The sequence below is a fragment of the Protomyctophum parallelum genome (assembly GCF_964188405.1).
Source record: "Protomyctophum parallelum genome assembly, chromosome: 1".
Taxonomy (NCBI): domain Eukaryota; kingdom Metazoa; phylum Chordata; class Actinopteri; order Myctophiformes; family Myctophidae; genus Protomyctophum; species Protomyctophum parallelum.
Window position 1 is genome coordinate 66,967,730 of NC_139697.1, and position 14,943 is coordinate 66,982,672.

The following is a 14,943-nucleotide window of genomic DNA, read 5'->3' on the forward strand; positions in this document are numbered from 1 at the left end:
AACGGTTAACGGTTACGGTTTTATTCAACGGTTCAGTTTAGTTTTGTTTATTTCGATCATCTTCACAGGTATCCATAACATCACATACAGTAACGGCAATATAATCAAACTGTGACATAGTTGAAGGTGATTGAAATGGAATCGACTGAAGCTAAAAGCTTACTGGAAAAAAACAGCTACAATGAATGAAAATCAACGGTAAACAAGCCAAACAAACCAGATTTAAGTACGTAGAACACTCCTTGATTATTCGATTAACTGAATAATCAACCGTTTAATTTGAGAAGATAAGCTTTGGTTTCAGCCCTAATATGTGCCATTGTGCACAAAAGAGCAAGTGCAAAAAAGCGGTTCTATACACAAATGCACAGAATTGTGAATCATGTCATGGGTGAAATAAACATTGTTGAGCTGAGAATTCTGTACCACTTAAACCCTCTTGTACTTGACAAAACAGACCTGTGTAAAGGGCGCCTTTGGTACAATTTGTGGCGAACATTTCCACCAGAATAGGGATGCTGGGGGCTTCAAGTGCTTAACAATAGTGACATTTTGCGTTGGAGCCAAATTACACTTTCTGTTAATTGTGTTTTGTTTCATTTAAATGAATGTTGTGTCCCTGGTGATAACGACGATGACGTCATCCTAATCAAAGTGGGTGGTCCTAATTTATACCTGGCACTGTCAGTGGGTGATTGTGGCCAGGTGTGCAACAATGTTTGATTATCGCAATAGTATCGTTAACCCATTTTGGGCGGGAACCCCTTTTGGTGTTCGAATTATGTTACGCTTTAGCTATTGAAAAATAGCAGATCTACAAGCGAGATGAGTGGCGCTCTACGAGCTTGTAGGTCTGCTATTTTTAGAAAAATCGAAGAACGACTGACGTAGAAACATAACTTTTTCAGAAAACTGTCAGGATGTAGAAGACATTTTTTAGAATCTGATCTCGGGCCTAAATGGGTTTAATCACAACAATTCTTTTGCCAGAATAATCGCGACTTGTAACTTTCGACATCGGTCCCAAACCCCGGTGTTGTCGGGGTCTCGGCGCTCCTCAGTTCTTGTGAGCGACGAGGTAGAACGAGGCTTTGTAATCACACTTGAGGTTGAGCTCGCTGCTGAGTGCCGGCTGCAGAACGAACTGCTGCACACGCACGCCCAGCTCCGCCAGCGTGAGCTCGATGAAGTCCTGGCTCAGCGTCACCGTCGCAAACTTCTGGCTGCCCACCGTGTAGAAGGTCTCGTCCAGGTCCCCGATCAGCACCAGGACCCCGCCTGGCCTCAGCAGGCCCACCATGGCGCCCAGGGAGCGCCGGTAGGAGTCCCGGTCGCGGCAGGCGGCCTCCAGGCACAGGGAGGACACCACGCAGTCGGCCGCCTCCACGGCGGCGGGGTGGAACGGGTTCTCGCTCTCCGCCAGGCTGATGTCGCACCTCAGGACCTGCTTGATCCTCTGGCGGAGGGTCTGTTTGACGGCTGCTGGGGTTCTGGTGAGGAGAGACGAGAGATGTGAGTTTATAATGTACAGTATAGGCCAGTGTTCAACAGCAGGTCCTCAGAGGGACTTACAGTAATAGTCTGGATTTTCGGTGGTGAGGTGCCCGCCGAACTACAATTGTGTTTCACGAGCCGCTGTGAAGAGCAAACCACCGCCACCGCCCCAGCCCTTCTCTTTGTTTTTACTCACCACCGCTCAACGTTATTTCAGCTCCGGTGGTCAGCTCACCACCAAAAATCCAGACTATGAATGACCCATGCATGTTCGCCAACCTTAATGCATGTTCGCCAACCTTAATGCATGTCTGCCAACCTTAATGCATGGTCACCAACCTTAATGCATGTTCGCCAACCTTAATGCGTGGTCGCCAACCGTAATGCATGGTCGCTAGCCTGACCTAAGCAGAGACATTTCTGGCCTAGATGGGAGGGTCGCGCCTCAGAAAAGCGCGTACCCTGATTGGATCTCATCGATCTGTCCGTCACCCCCGGCCCCTCCTCTCCCCCCTAGTGCAGCGCTACGTCACATCATTTAGAGCGACGCCCACCCGGAAGGGTTGACTCCCACTTTTAGACTGGTTCAGCCCACGGCTTTTTCCAAGCTTTCATCTTTCGCGCAGACGAAATGAAAGCCTGGGTATCGAGGCTACATGGTCGCCAACCTTAATGCATGTTCGCCAACCGTAATGCATGTTCGCCAACCTTAGTGCATGTTCGCCAACCTTAATGCATGTTCGCCAACCTTAATGCATGTCCGCCAACCTTAATGCATGGTCGCCAACCTTAATGCATGTTCGCCAACCTTAATGCATGGTCGCCAACCTCAATGCATGGTCGCCAACCTTAATGCATGGTCGCCAACCTTAATGCATGTTTGCCAACCTTAATGCATGGTCTCCAACCTTAATGCATGGTCGCCAACCTTAATGCATGTTCGCCAACCTTAATGCATGTTCACCAACCTTAATGCATGTTCGCCAACCTTAACGCATGGTCGCCAACCTTAATGCATGTTCGCCAACCTTAATGCATGTTCACCAACCTTAATGCATGTTCGCCAACCTTAATGCATGTTCGCCAACCTTAATGCATGGTCGCCAACCTTAATGCATGGTCTCCAACCTTAATGCATGTTCGCCAACCTCAATGCATGGTCGCCAACCTTAATGCATGGTCGCCAACCTTAATGCATGTTCGCCAACCTCAATGCATGGTCGCCAACCTTAATGCATGGTCTCCAACCTTAATGCATGTTCACCAACCTTAATGCATGTTCACCAACCTTAATGCATGTTCGCCAACCTTAATGCATGTTGGCCAACCTTAATGCATGGTCGCCAACCTTAATGCATGTTCGCCAACCTTAATGCATGTTGGCCAACCTTAATGCATGTTCACCAACCTTAATGCATGTTCGCCAACCTTAATGCATGTTGGCCAACCTTAATGCATGGTCGCCAACCTTAATGCATGTTGGCCAACCTTAATGCATGTTCACCAACCTTAATGCATGTTCACCAACCTTAATGCATGGTCGCCAACCTTAATGCATGTTCACCAACCTTAATGCATGTTCGCCAACATTAATGCATGTTCGCCAACCTTAATGCATGTTCGCCAACCTTAATGCATGTTCGCCAACCTTAACGCATGTTCACCAACCTTAATGCATGGTCGCCAACCTTAATGCATGTTCACCAACCTTAATGCATGTTCACCAACCTTAATGCATGGTCGCCAACCTTAATGCATGTTCACCAACCTTAATGCATGTTGGCCAACCTTAATGCATGTTGGCCAACCTTAATGCATGTTGGCCAACCTTAATGCATGTTCACCAACCTTAATGCATGTTCACCAACCTTAATACATGTTCGCCAACCTTAATGCATGGGAAGTGTTCAGGTTCAAGTGGTTAAATGAAAAAAAACATGTTAAAAAGATTAACTGCTAAAAAGTCTATGAAATCTAGTAAGAAATCTATGAAAAGGGTTAGTTTTTTTTATACAATAACAATGTCGTAGGTAGGGGGTCTCCCAGGGGTCTCCCAGCTAAGGGGTCCTTGTACTGCAAAATGTCGAAGACTCCTGCAGTAGCGTCACTAGCGTGCGTGCGGCTTATGTATTACTGTCCTGGGGACCCAGAATCCCCATGAGGATAGAAATACCATACCAGGCAAATTAATTGACCTTTTGGGGAAATTCTTCAAATGTCCCCATGATGGTAAAAAGGTAAATAGTACAAATGCAGACAAAAATGTAGGAATGAGAAAAGTGACATTTTTAGAAGCTACTGAACTTAATTCTGTCATGAAGGTGTTTAAAGGTATTATGTTATACTTTAGCTATTGAACGATAGCAGATCCACAAGCTCATAGCGCGTGCCGTGCTACGAGCTTGTAGGTCTACTCAAATCTTTGTTTCAATGAAATATTGAGAACCACTTATATAGACACATGAGGTTTTTCAGAAAATTGTCATGATTTAGAGAAGACATTTCTTTTAAATTTCGACGTCGGGCCTAAATGGCAACACTCAAGATGTGACAGTTGCAGCTGTGGTGGAATGGGGACGATAACACTTGACTGTACGTACTGTACCTCTTGCCCTCCTCCAGCTCGCAGACGTACTGGATGTGTTCGTCCCAGTCGAAGCATCCTCCCTCGGCTCTCAGCCACTTCTGGATCTCCGTCCGGTTGCCCTCCACGTAGTCCGACACCACCATCTCCTCGTAGTACTCACACGCACTGATGAGGGTGTGGATGGTAGGGCCTGTCCCCACCTCGACCAGCCTCTGGCCTCTGTACTGCCCTTAGATATACAGTATAGAGACAATACACTGATGAGGGTGTGGATGGTAGGGCCTGTCCCCACCTCGACCAGCCTCTGGCCCCTGTACTGCCCTTAGATATACAGTATAGAGACAATACACTGATGAGGGTGTGGATGGTAGGGCCTGTCCCCACCTCGACCAGCCTCTGGCCTCTGTACTGCCCTTAGATATACAGTATACAGACAATACACTGATGAGGGTGTGGATGGTAGGGCCTGTCCCCACCTCGACCAGCCTCTGGCCCCTGTACTGCCCTTAGATATACAGTATAGAGACAATACACTGATGAGGGTGTGGATGGTAGGGCCCGTCCCCACCTCGACCAGCCTCTGGCCCCTGTACTGCCCTTAGATATACAGTATACAGACAATACACTGATGAGGGTGTGGATGGTAGGGCCTGTCCCCACCTCGACCAGCCTCTGGCCCCTGTACTGCCCTTAGATATACAGTATAGAGACAATACACTGATGAGGGTGTGGATGGTAGGGCCCGTCCCCACCTCGACCAGCCTCTGGCCCCTGTACTGCCCTTAGATATACAGTATAGAGACAATACACTGATGAGGGTGTGGATGGTAGGGCCCGTCTGTCCCCACCTCGACCAGCCTCTGGCCCCTGTACTGATATACAGATGGTATATACAGACATACCCACAAGTCCAACAAACGAACCTGGGGTGACAGGGCCTTCGCAGCGGCCACGCCCCCTCATTGTGGTACTCGCTCCCAGCCCACATCAGAGCTGGGAGCCCAACCTTTGAAATGTTCAAAAGAACACTTAAAACCCACCTTTTCAGACTTGCTTTTCCTACACATAATTCCCCTACCCCCACTTTGTCTGCCTAGTTTCTAGTTTTTAACCTTCTAATAAAACTGTATTTATTTTGTTCTGTAAAGCGATTTTGGGTACCTTGAAAAGCACTATATAAATTGTATGTAATATTATTATTTATTACAATACAACTTACAGCTGGATTACGTGCAGTAATATCACCCTCTCCCCGCTCTGCATCCCTCCCCCGAACGCGGGCCGCGCTCAACGACAACGCCGAATGCACCGCGGTGGATTAGAAGTAGAACCCACGACCTCGGGGTGGAGGGCAGGCACTTCACCCTCCCAAAAAATCGTCATCTTACAAACGGGAATAACTGTCGTTTGTGTTGCCTCATGTTACCAAAGACAGTTTGTGGTGCCTACCTGACGAGAAGGTGTGACTCAACTGACTGAGCACAAACAGCACAAAGCGACTGTTGTCCTTCTGTCCTGGAGACTCCGAGAACTGGTAACAGTATCCCAGGTAGGTCTTGGGGTCGAACTTGGTGTGGTAAAGCTCTCCACTGAGTCTGTCCGCCATATTTGATCTGAAAAAATAAACAAAACGACACAAGCAGAGGAATATACATCACACATGATGCTGACAATGAGAGACATTGGGCTTAATGACATCTGTAAAGTAATTCATTATGAACTAATGAACTATGAATGAATTAGTGTTACATAATGGCGTACTATCTACGACGGTATAGTCTGGGTGCATTAGTCTGGCATATAGCCAGGGCCCAGGTGAGTTCAGCTGAAGTATCCCTTTGGTAAAGCGGCGGGCCCGGAGAACAAGGTGACACAGACAGTTTCACACGACACGTTCACAAACTTTATACTGTAAGACAAGAAGATATGAGACATAGAAATGTGACGAGATAAGAATAAGGATGACCTCACTGGCGACATCTAACAGATGCATCTCATATCAACAATGAACACGCTGTCGGGACAAGCCGTATCAAGTACATGGACTCATTCGATGTCCATGGACAGATCATATCAGTCATGCTGACACACTATTGTATGTTGATTCCTTTTGATGTTGAGTTTGTGTGCATGCATGCTTTTCTTTGTCGTTTCATTTTGAGTTGCAGTGTTTTGGAATTGGACGCCAGTCTATGGTGGCAGTGGCAGCAGTTCAGCCTGACACTCCAACTGAACAGGTGAGTGAACAGGTGCAGGATTAAGGGTAACTGTTGGAGAGTGAGGCAGTTTTGCCCTCACCAGGGGTCGTCAACATGTCCGTGGCAAGACTTCTTTATGTCTTCTTTATTTACAGTGGAAAAACAGTTCTGTTCAGAAGGATGCATTTGCTACAAAAGCAAAGCAGGGCAGTATCATGAGAAAATAAAAAAAACGTTCTCACCGTTGAGAGAAAGAGTTTCTTTTTTTGTATTATTAAACTACTAATATAGACTGAAGTAAAGCGGGTCATGTCTGCATGTTTGGAATTGGAACAGCTGAAATCAATAATATGTCAGTATTCTGATGTTGATCTGCTGTAGGTGAAGATGGGGCCTGCATGTGGCCCCCGGGCCACCAGTTGCCCATGTATTCCTAAAGCCATGGTTTTCAACCAGTGGTCCGGGGACCACCACTGGTCCCTGAGGGGGTGCCAGGTGGTCCCCAGCTAAATAATGGAGAGTTGGTAACCAAATGGACCCTTAGAGCTTTAACTCTTGAGAGTGTCAAATGAAACCAAATCAAAGCCGTAATGCTCTGAAGAGTTGCATTATTGTTAAACATACACATTAGTCTCCACAATTAGAGAATGTAGAAGAATTTGTATCAACGTTTCCCTGTTGTCTCTCCTAATGGTATACCAACATCAATACATCATGGAATTGTATAGACAACATTTTATCCAACGACAAAGTATATTCTACGTAGGCTAAATCTCATCAGATCCAAATGGCAAATAAATAATGGGGCTTGATATTGATAAAGGGTTGAAAACCAAAGGGATCATAATGTCCTCCACAAAGGAAGTCTCGATGGATAGGTTTGTTGCCGTTGGCAACTGTTGCTGCAGGAAAGGTCCACCTCTAATTACGTTGAATGAATGGCTGTGTTAATTCTGTCAGTGGCCAGCACCATTATAGTGCTGGATCAAACCGGAATGCACCACTGGCTCCAGGGCCGCCAGCCCGCCAGCTCCACCACGAGTCCACAAACAGGACTTGATGATAGCCGCCGCTGGCCAGGATCTCACTTGATCCTGTGTGTAGTTTGTGCAACTGGAACTCCAGTGTTCCATCTCCTCTGAGCTCTGAGCTGTGACGGTCTCTAGTAGAAGATATTAAATGCCGGCGAGGTGTGGAGTCAGTAAGTCGGTATAGTGTGTGCGCAACTGCGCATGTATGGATGAGTGGAACAGGATCATTGAAGCTTTCTGTACAGCTGCAATGGACCTCTCTGTTGGGATGTATGAGCTCAGTGGCAAAAAAAATACTTTCTGAAATTATGGCCTTGACAGCGGGCCAGAATTTCAGGAAGTAGTTTTTTTCAGAAAGTTGTTTTTCTGAATTTCAGAAAGTTGTAACGTCCGGGTACAATGAACTGTGTGTGTGTGTGTGTGTGTGTGTGTGTGTGTGTGTGTGTGTGTGTGTGTGTGTGTGTGTGTGTGTGTGTGGGTATTGGCATGAGCAGGCACATACAGAATGCATGCATGCACAGATGCAGCTTTTGGTATCCTAATTAAGTACCTTATTATTCATCATAGTATTGATGAATTAATTCTTATTATATAATACATTATTCATACATTAATGTAAGACCTTGCAAAAACTGTCATATGAATGACAATACACAAATTTAAGGCCGGGATCTTCTCATAGACTTGTTTGACAGCATGTTCATTCATTTTTCCCTCTATTCCAAAACCTACTACAGATTTGGCACGGCTGCTGAAGAGCCCTGATTTAAGGTGATTGATTATGACAGGGTAACTCTAAACTGAATTCCTTTGGAGTTCTTAACCTGACCCCCAGTTTGGTCCAGGGGGACTCACAGGGGGACCGTGCAAATGTTTCCACCCTCGAAAGTGGGGTCAACAATAGTAAAAATAAAAGGTTAAGAACCTCTGATCATTACATGGTTTTCCTGGGGGGTCTTTTTTGTCATGGTTTTACACAAAGACAGACATACAATATAGCTCATGCACACTTTGCATCAAAAACTATGCCTTATAGTTACATAAATTGCCCAATCCTGCCCCCCTGTGTCTGAAATTGCATATGACACTGATAGATTTGGAATGAATGTACAGTATGCTGCTTTGTCTTGTACCATGCACAGCATTCATTTAACTAATGTCCGCAGTTAAAATCATATATAATTTAAATTTACCTCAGCTAAGGAAGAGATGTTTTTGCCCCCACCTGTCTGTTGGCAGGATATCACAAGTTCAAAGGATTTGTTTCCCAAACTGCGGTTCGGTAAATTATTTTTGAAGGGTCTCCAGATGATTAGCTGTACATTTCTAAAGTTACAATTTATTGACTTTTAAGAGCTTTTTAATACCAAATTGGTCAAATATTACGTAAAAAAGAGGCAAACATTGTGAAAATCTACAAGCTCACAATGCCTTGCAGTGCGAGCTTGTAGTTGTAGTTCAAATCTGATTATTTTGGGGGGTTGCTATAGCCTGGAAACGAGATGAATCTTCCAGAGTGGGGGTCTCGGACTGTAAGGTTCGGGAACCCTTGGTGTAGACATCTAGTATGAGAGTGACGACACTAGCGTTGACTCCCATTGTAACAATGGAATGCGAAAGTGCTCATTCTATCTCAATGGGATAGTTCCAATGTTTGGAACTATAGCCCATAGAGTTCCAATATTTGGAACTATATAGCCAATAGAGTTGCACCCCGCTTTGCAGCGAGATCAAAGCGTGTCGCCACTCTCTTCTTCTATGGCTCTGGGTGCTCTGGGAGTTGGTCCAGCCAAATAGACAGCAGGGCCAATTGGTGGGAAATGTACTATTTTTGAATTAGAATTACAGTACATTTCAAGCACAACTCAATACAAAAATGTAGAAAGTACTCATTATGCAGAATGTTTTAACTAATTGAAAATAGCTACTTTTAGGCCATATTTTCAATTGGCCTCAATTATAGGACTGGAGTGGTTAATGCATGTTTTGTAATAATAATCAAAATCTAAAAGTAACTACCGGTAAAGCTGTCAAATAATTGTAGTGGAGTAGAAGTAAGATTATTGGAAATACTCCAGTAAAGTAAAAAATACCTCAATGTTACTTACCGTAAGTATACAATACTTGCAATTGAGTAAATGTACTTGCACTTTAAGTCCTATTTTATAGCCTACTTAGTCGTACAATGGTGCTGCACGTTGTTGTGAGCTTGTAGATTTGTTCTTTTTGCAATTATTTTCGACATGCCCAAAATATTATAGGGACGCCAAGTTGAAATGAATTAATGCAATCTGAATCTGCACATTTCCCATACTAAGCTATATATATTGCACCAGCATGGAGTAAGAGATTGACTCAAGATCTATCACCCAAAAAAAAAGAAAAAGATCCGAATAGAGTTTGCCAGGGATCTCTTAGTTCATGCACCTGAGTGGCAAAAAAAAAGAGAAAGAAAATGGAATTGATAAATTAACTTACCCCAGTAAACTGTGTTTATCTCCCTCGGGATAAATGGTCTGGATCTGTTCAAAAAGACCTACAGCTGCAGTATGAAGTGAGCAGCAGCGTGGAAAGCCCTTCTCTCAGCACTCTGTTCCTCTGCCAGGCCCAGCAGGCAGCCAGCAGTGAGGTCCAGGGACAAGTCAGTGCACTCCTTGAGTCATGAGGGAGGGTATTTTAAGGACCGCGCAGCAACTCAAGACTGACATACTTTGTTCGTACTGTACACCAAATGGCTTTGGCAACGTCCCGTAGGCCTACTACGACTGCATTTTAATTTCAGTTGACCGCCGTAACTCTTGAGAGCGTAACAAAACACCGTTTGTTACATTCTTGTCGCACTCGGACCCCTTTTCCACCGCTTGGGAACCGGCTCAGTTCAGAACCAGTATTTAATGCATGAGCCCAGAGCTTCATATTTTGAACGTTAATTATGAATTGATTGGGCAAAACCATACCTATATTAAATTGTCAATATAAGCAAATGAATATATGGTAACCCTTCCACAGTAGTAGCTTTGTCATATTTTAGATTTATTTTCCTACACAATGGAATGCCTAATTTGCATATTTAAATGTACAATTTCAGAAAATGCGAAACACAATAAATCATTGTCTTCGTGTAAGTTTCATGGTGATAACTATTAATTACATTTTTACCTATTCACCTATATCACGTAGGTGAAAATTACAAAATGTGTGATACTCCTGTGGAAGTGGGTTATCATATATTAATTTACGTATCCTATAAACAATTTAATTTAGGAGGTATGGTCTTGCCCACTCAATTCATAATTAACGTTCCAATTCTGGCTCATGCACTAAGAACTGGTTCTGAACTGAACCGGTTCCCAACCGGTGGAAAAGGGGCCTCTGTCTGACAATCACTGTACTATACTGTCTATACATACGACAAAGAACAATCACTGTACTGTACATACCACAAAGAACAATCACTGTACTGTACATACGACAAAGAAGCAAAGGTATATTTTCACTTCAAACTACACGCACTGCAAAAGGCAAGAAATTAAGAAAAACACGGCTTCAATTAATGCATTTTCTAACAAAGACACGGCTTCAATCAATGCATTTTCTAACAAAGAATGGGGCTGACTTTAATTTTGTTTTGTACCGTGATGTCGTTTTTTTAATCCAATTTGGCACAACCATGGGCACAATGCCACAGCTCATTAGCTGCAGGTGTCATCTATAATAACTATAAATACTACTAAAAATAGCTTTTTGATTACAATCCATTTGTTGCTTATCACCAAGACGTGTGTAGTATACGCTCGGATGCTATGACTATACACCGGAGCGTCCAAGAACAAAGCAATGATCTCATTGTTTACTTTATTAAGGTAAACTTAAATCAATAATTTAACTCGTTATACATACTGTAGGTCCATTTGGCTATGTTTGCACACTCCTGATAATGTCAATGCTGAAGACTTCACTGCGAAGATTTTTTGAGTGAGTATTTATCTGTCCTTGATGTTTACTAGACCGATGCCGGGCTGTTGAGCACAGGGTCGATAACGATGGAAGTTGGAGTTGGAGTACCTGTTCCACCCATCTGTCTGTGTCCCTTTTATGCCCATATATGGAGTGTTGTGATGTCAGAACAGGCCAGCTCCATATATGGACCATGGGCCGGGGCCCTGCATGTCCAGAGCCCGGGCAGAGGCCGAGGCGGTTCTGGACAACCGTGGGTCCGACCGACTCTACACCGGGCACTGTGTAAAATTACACCTTGAATTCAAGCTGAAGCAGAAGATATTTATGTGGTAATGCTGAGAGCTGTAATCATATTGTGTATGTCAAAGGAGGCGATAGGAGAATATATCTATACCTGATTGGAAGCACACGGCACAATTTCGAGCGGTCATTTAACTCTGAGAGTGTGTGTGTGTGTGTGTGTGTGTGTGTGTGTGTGTGTGTGTGTGTGTGTGTGTGTGTGTGTGTGTGTGTGTGTGTGTGTGTGTGTGTGTTAATATTCAGTATAGTCGAATACTTCTTCCCCCCACACCACCACAAAGAAAAACACACACACACACACACACACACACACACACACACACACACACACAAACAGCCTTTTACTACCGGTAATTGTATTCTATTCACACACACACACACACACAGTTCAGTTGACCAGGAGGATCAGATGATGCCTGGCTGCCGTCGTTAATATTCATGTAACTCGGACAGGCTGATGGTCTCGATCACCAACCCATTGACCTTCAGATTAAATGTCAGGGACCATTTAGGAAGGTGGGCTTCTGTGTGTGTGTGTGTGTGTGTGTGTGTGTGTGTGTGTGTGTGTGTGTGTGTGTGTGTGTGTGCGCGCGTGTGTGTGGGCATGTGGACATGTGCACATTCTCGTGTGTGTGTGTGTGTGTGTGTGTGTGTGTGCACTTGCACTTGCACTTCTATTTTTATGAGAACCTGGTCTCAGATTCACATATCTCGATTTCTTCAGAAGAATCTTAAGAACTGTAGTTTCCTGGAGTCATATAGTGGCTAACTGGAAACTTCCCAGCATGCCTTGGGGCACAGCCATATTTGTATGTGTTGACAAGAGTTATGAGTTATGACCAAGCCCCCAGTAAGGCTATATCCAACGTTGAAGCTGCCACTACTACCTACTGGCGAAAAGTGGAACTGCAGAACGTTCATGGAGGTGTGTAACGTGCGTAAATTTGAGGTCCGGGCTTAATTAACTTCCGCTCGATGGAGCCATTGAGTTATAATTGCACTTCCGGTAGTCTTCCGGGTGCTTCAAAATGCCACTGAGCAACTTCCATCAAAATGAATAGCTAACGCTCCGGTTCGGTCTCTATCCTTTTATTACTCTATGGTTATGACGTCAAAGCCGGTTTGAACCCTGTTTCCTGTGCAAGTGCATGCTAACATTTTTACAGTGAGCTAATTGAGCCTGTCTGCTTGCTCAGGGGACAAATTGAACCCTGGCCATCAGGTCAAAATTTGTGTCATTGATTCCCAAACTTTTTCATGTCAAGGACCCCCAAATTGACACCTGTTAGCCCGCGGACCCCCCCATTTGAAAATATGCCAGGGACCCCCATAAGAGAAGATTTTCACGGTACTAGCAGTGATTTTCAACCATTTTCATTTCAAGGACCTCCAGTTTGACATGCATTAGTCTACGGTCCCCCATTTCTAACTCTGGGACACCATGTATATCGTAAAATCACTGTTAATTTAACTCCGACAGTGCACAAATGGAACCAAATGGACCCGTTAGGGTCCATTTGTACACTCATTTGTAGGCCTACACTCTCTGAATTTGTACACTCTCTGAGTTACAGTTACAGACCCATAATGGTCCATTTGGTTCCTAACTATCATTTAGCTGGGGACCCCCTGGAACTCTCTCAAGGACCCCTGGGGGTCCCCGGACCCCGTGCACTTTCTGAACCCCTGGTCTGGGTGAGACACGATCTAAATGTCTAAATTAGGGCTGTCAAAATAACTGAGTTCACTGAGTTTTTTAAATAAAATATGTTAACGCAATTAATCCATGCTTGGATGACCCGTCCTGCCCCATACATCCCATCCTGGATCCATCCATCCATCCACCATCCTGCTACACTGGATTTGTTATACAGAATACAATCTGAGAATCCCATCGGCAAATAACGGAAAAACAGCGACCCCTGTTTGGTGAGTCAGCAGTCTGTCTTGAGGGACTATAACGAATAAAACATACATACGATGCATGTAAAATGTAAGTAAGTAACAGTTTTGGATAAATGAGGTTTCCACCGACAGAGACGATGTCATCGTACAGTCACCCCCCCCCCCCACCCCCCTGACCATAATCTCACATTATGACAATATACTGTACATGTCAACATGAACTATAAGATGCTTGGTGTTTATATGTAGACGCCAAGCTGTCCACAGTCATTTCCTCCCATCCATCACATCTACTGTACGCTTGTCTTCCACTCAGTTGACAGCATGTGTTATGCTGTCAACGTGTTATAGCCTTTCTGGAAAAAAATATTTCCTCCTGGAATTAAATGTATTTGTACATTTTACCTTTGGTGGAAACCTGAGAAGAAAGTTGGAAAAATATACCATAAAAGAATGCTTTTCAAGTTCTCTCAACTTTTCAAATAAGCAAAAAGTTAAGAAGGAAAGTATCTTTTAAGAAGACATTTCCTTTTATTATTGTTGGGGCTTCCCCCCCCCCCCTCTTTTTTTTGGCCTTCCATTTGAGGTGTGTGTGTGTGTGTGTGTGTGTGTGTGTGTGTGTGTGTGTGTGTGTGTGTGTGTGTGTGTGTGTGTGTGTGTGTGTGTGTGTGTGTGTGTGTGTGTGTGTGTGTGTGACTGTGTGTGTGGGTGGGCAGGCAGAGCTACAACAAGACAAGGGGAAAGCAAGGCACCAATTAACCTTAAAACCAGGTTCCACTGTCTGTCTGCCGGAGCCCTTTGGTCCAGATGTGACTTCTGCTTCTGGGATGAAAAACGTTGTCATTATAATGTCAGACAGTGAAGATGTGTAGCGTTTCCCCCTCCGGTGTCCTGTGTTTCTGTCTTCACCTATACACTACACTACACTTCACCATGACCCTGACTTTCATGGTGATGATTTATTTGTCCGTTGAGGTGAGTTGTGTCTTTGCAGCGTACACACAGCTGTTATGATGGCCACAAACAACATCAAACAATGGCAAAAAACCCCACCTTACAAACATCCAAGGCAGCAGCAAGCAGATGTTTCCATTCTAAATGGTTTTATACAAAAATCTTAGAGATATTTGGAAGGATTTTTTTTTTTTATTATTATTTTTTGGCTATGTGGACAATATTGGACAACATGGGGCCCCAGGAGTCTTAATCTGTCTAGTCTGCATACACACATATACAATATGTAACCACTTCATCCATTCATAGGTTTGGCTATTCAAAAATAGATCTACGAGCTCACATCGCGTCACTTCATGCCGCAAGCGTGCATATTTTAGCATTTTTTTTTTGAAAATGGTGTTACTGAAACTTAACTCCTCTGTTCTGGGGGGGTGCTGCTGGCACAAAACCTTTTCAGATGGGGTCCATGGCCAAATATAACTTTGGGGGCCTTTGGCACAACATAGTTTGA

General features: G+C 44.2%; 1 protein-coding gene across 1 annotated transcript; it reads right to left on the reverse strand.

Annotated features, from left to right (window-relative positions):
* On the reverse strand, positions 1 to 9,939 carry LOC310872000 (nicotinamide N-methyltransferase). Its single transcript, XM_083783660.1, has 4 exons — positions 9,789 to 9,939; positions 5,531 to 5,694; positions 4,100 to 4,310; positions 1 to 1,490 (listed from the first exon to the last, which is right to left on the reverse strand). The coding sequence occupies exons 2-4, from the start codon at positions 5,685 to 5,687 to the stop codon at positions 1,058 to 1,060; spliced, it is 801 nt and encodes a 266-aa protein (XP_083639786.1). The 5' UTR covers positions 5,688 to 5,694; positions 9,789 to 9,939; the 3' UTR covers positions 1 to 1,057.
* Between the last annotated feature and the right edge of the window lie 5,004 nt (positions 9,940 to 14,943).

Coding starts and splice junctions, on each gene's coding strand:
- LOC310872000 (XM_083783660.1), bottom strand. CDS start 5,687: ATGGCGGACAGACTCAGTGGAGAGCTTTACCACACCAAGTTCGACCCC. Junction 4,311..5,530: donor GAGTCACACCTTCTCGTCAG/GTAGGCACCACA, acceptor TGTATATCTAAG/GGCAGTACAGAGGCCAGAGG. Junction 1,491..4,099: donor GAGCTGGAGGAGGGCAAGAG/GTACAGTACGTA, acceptor TCTCCTCACCAG/AACCCCAGCAGCCGTCAAAC.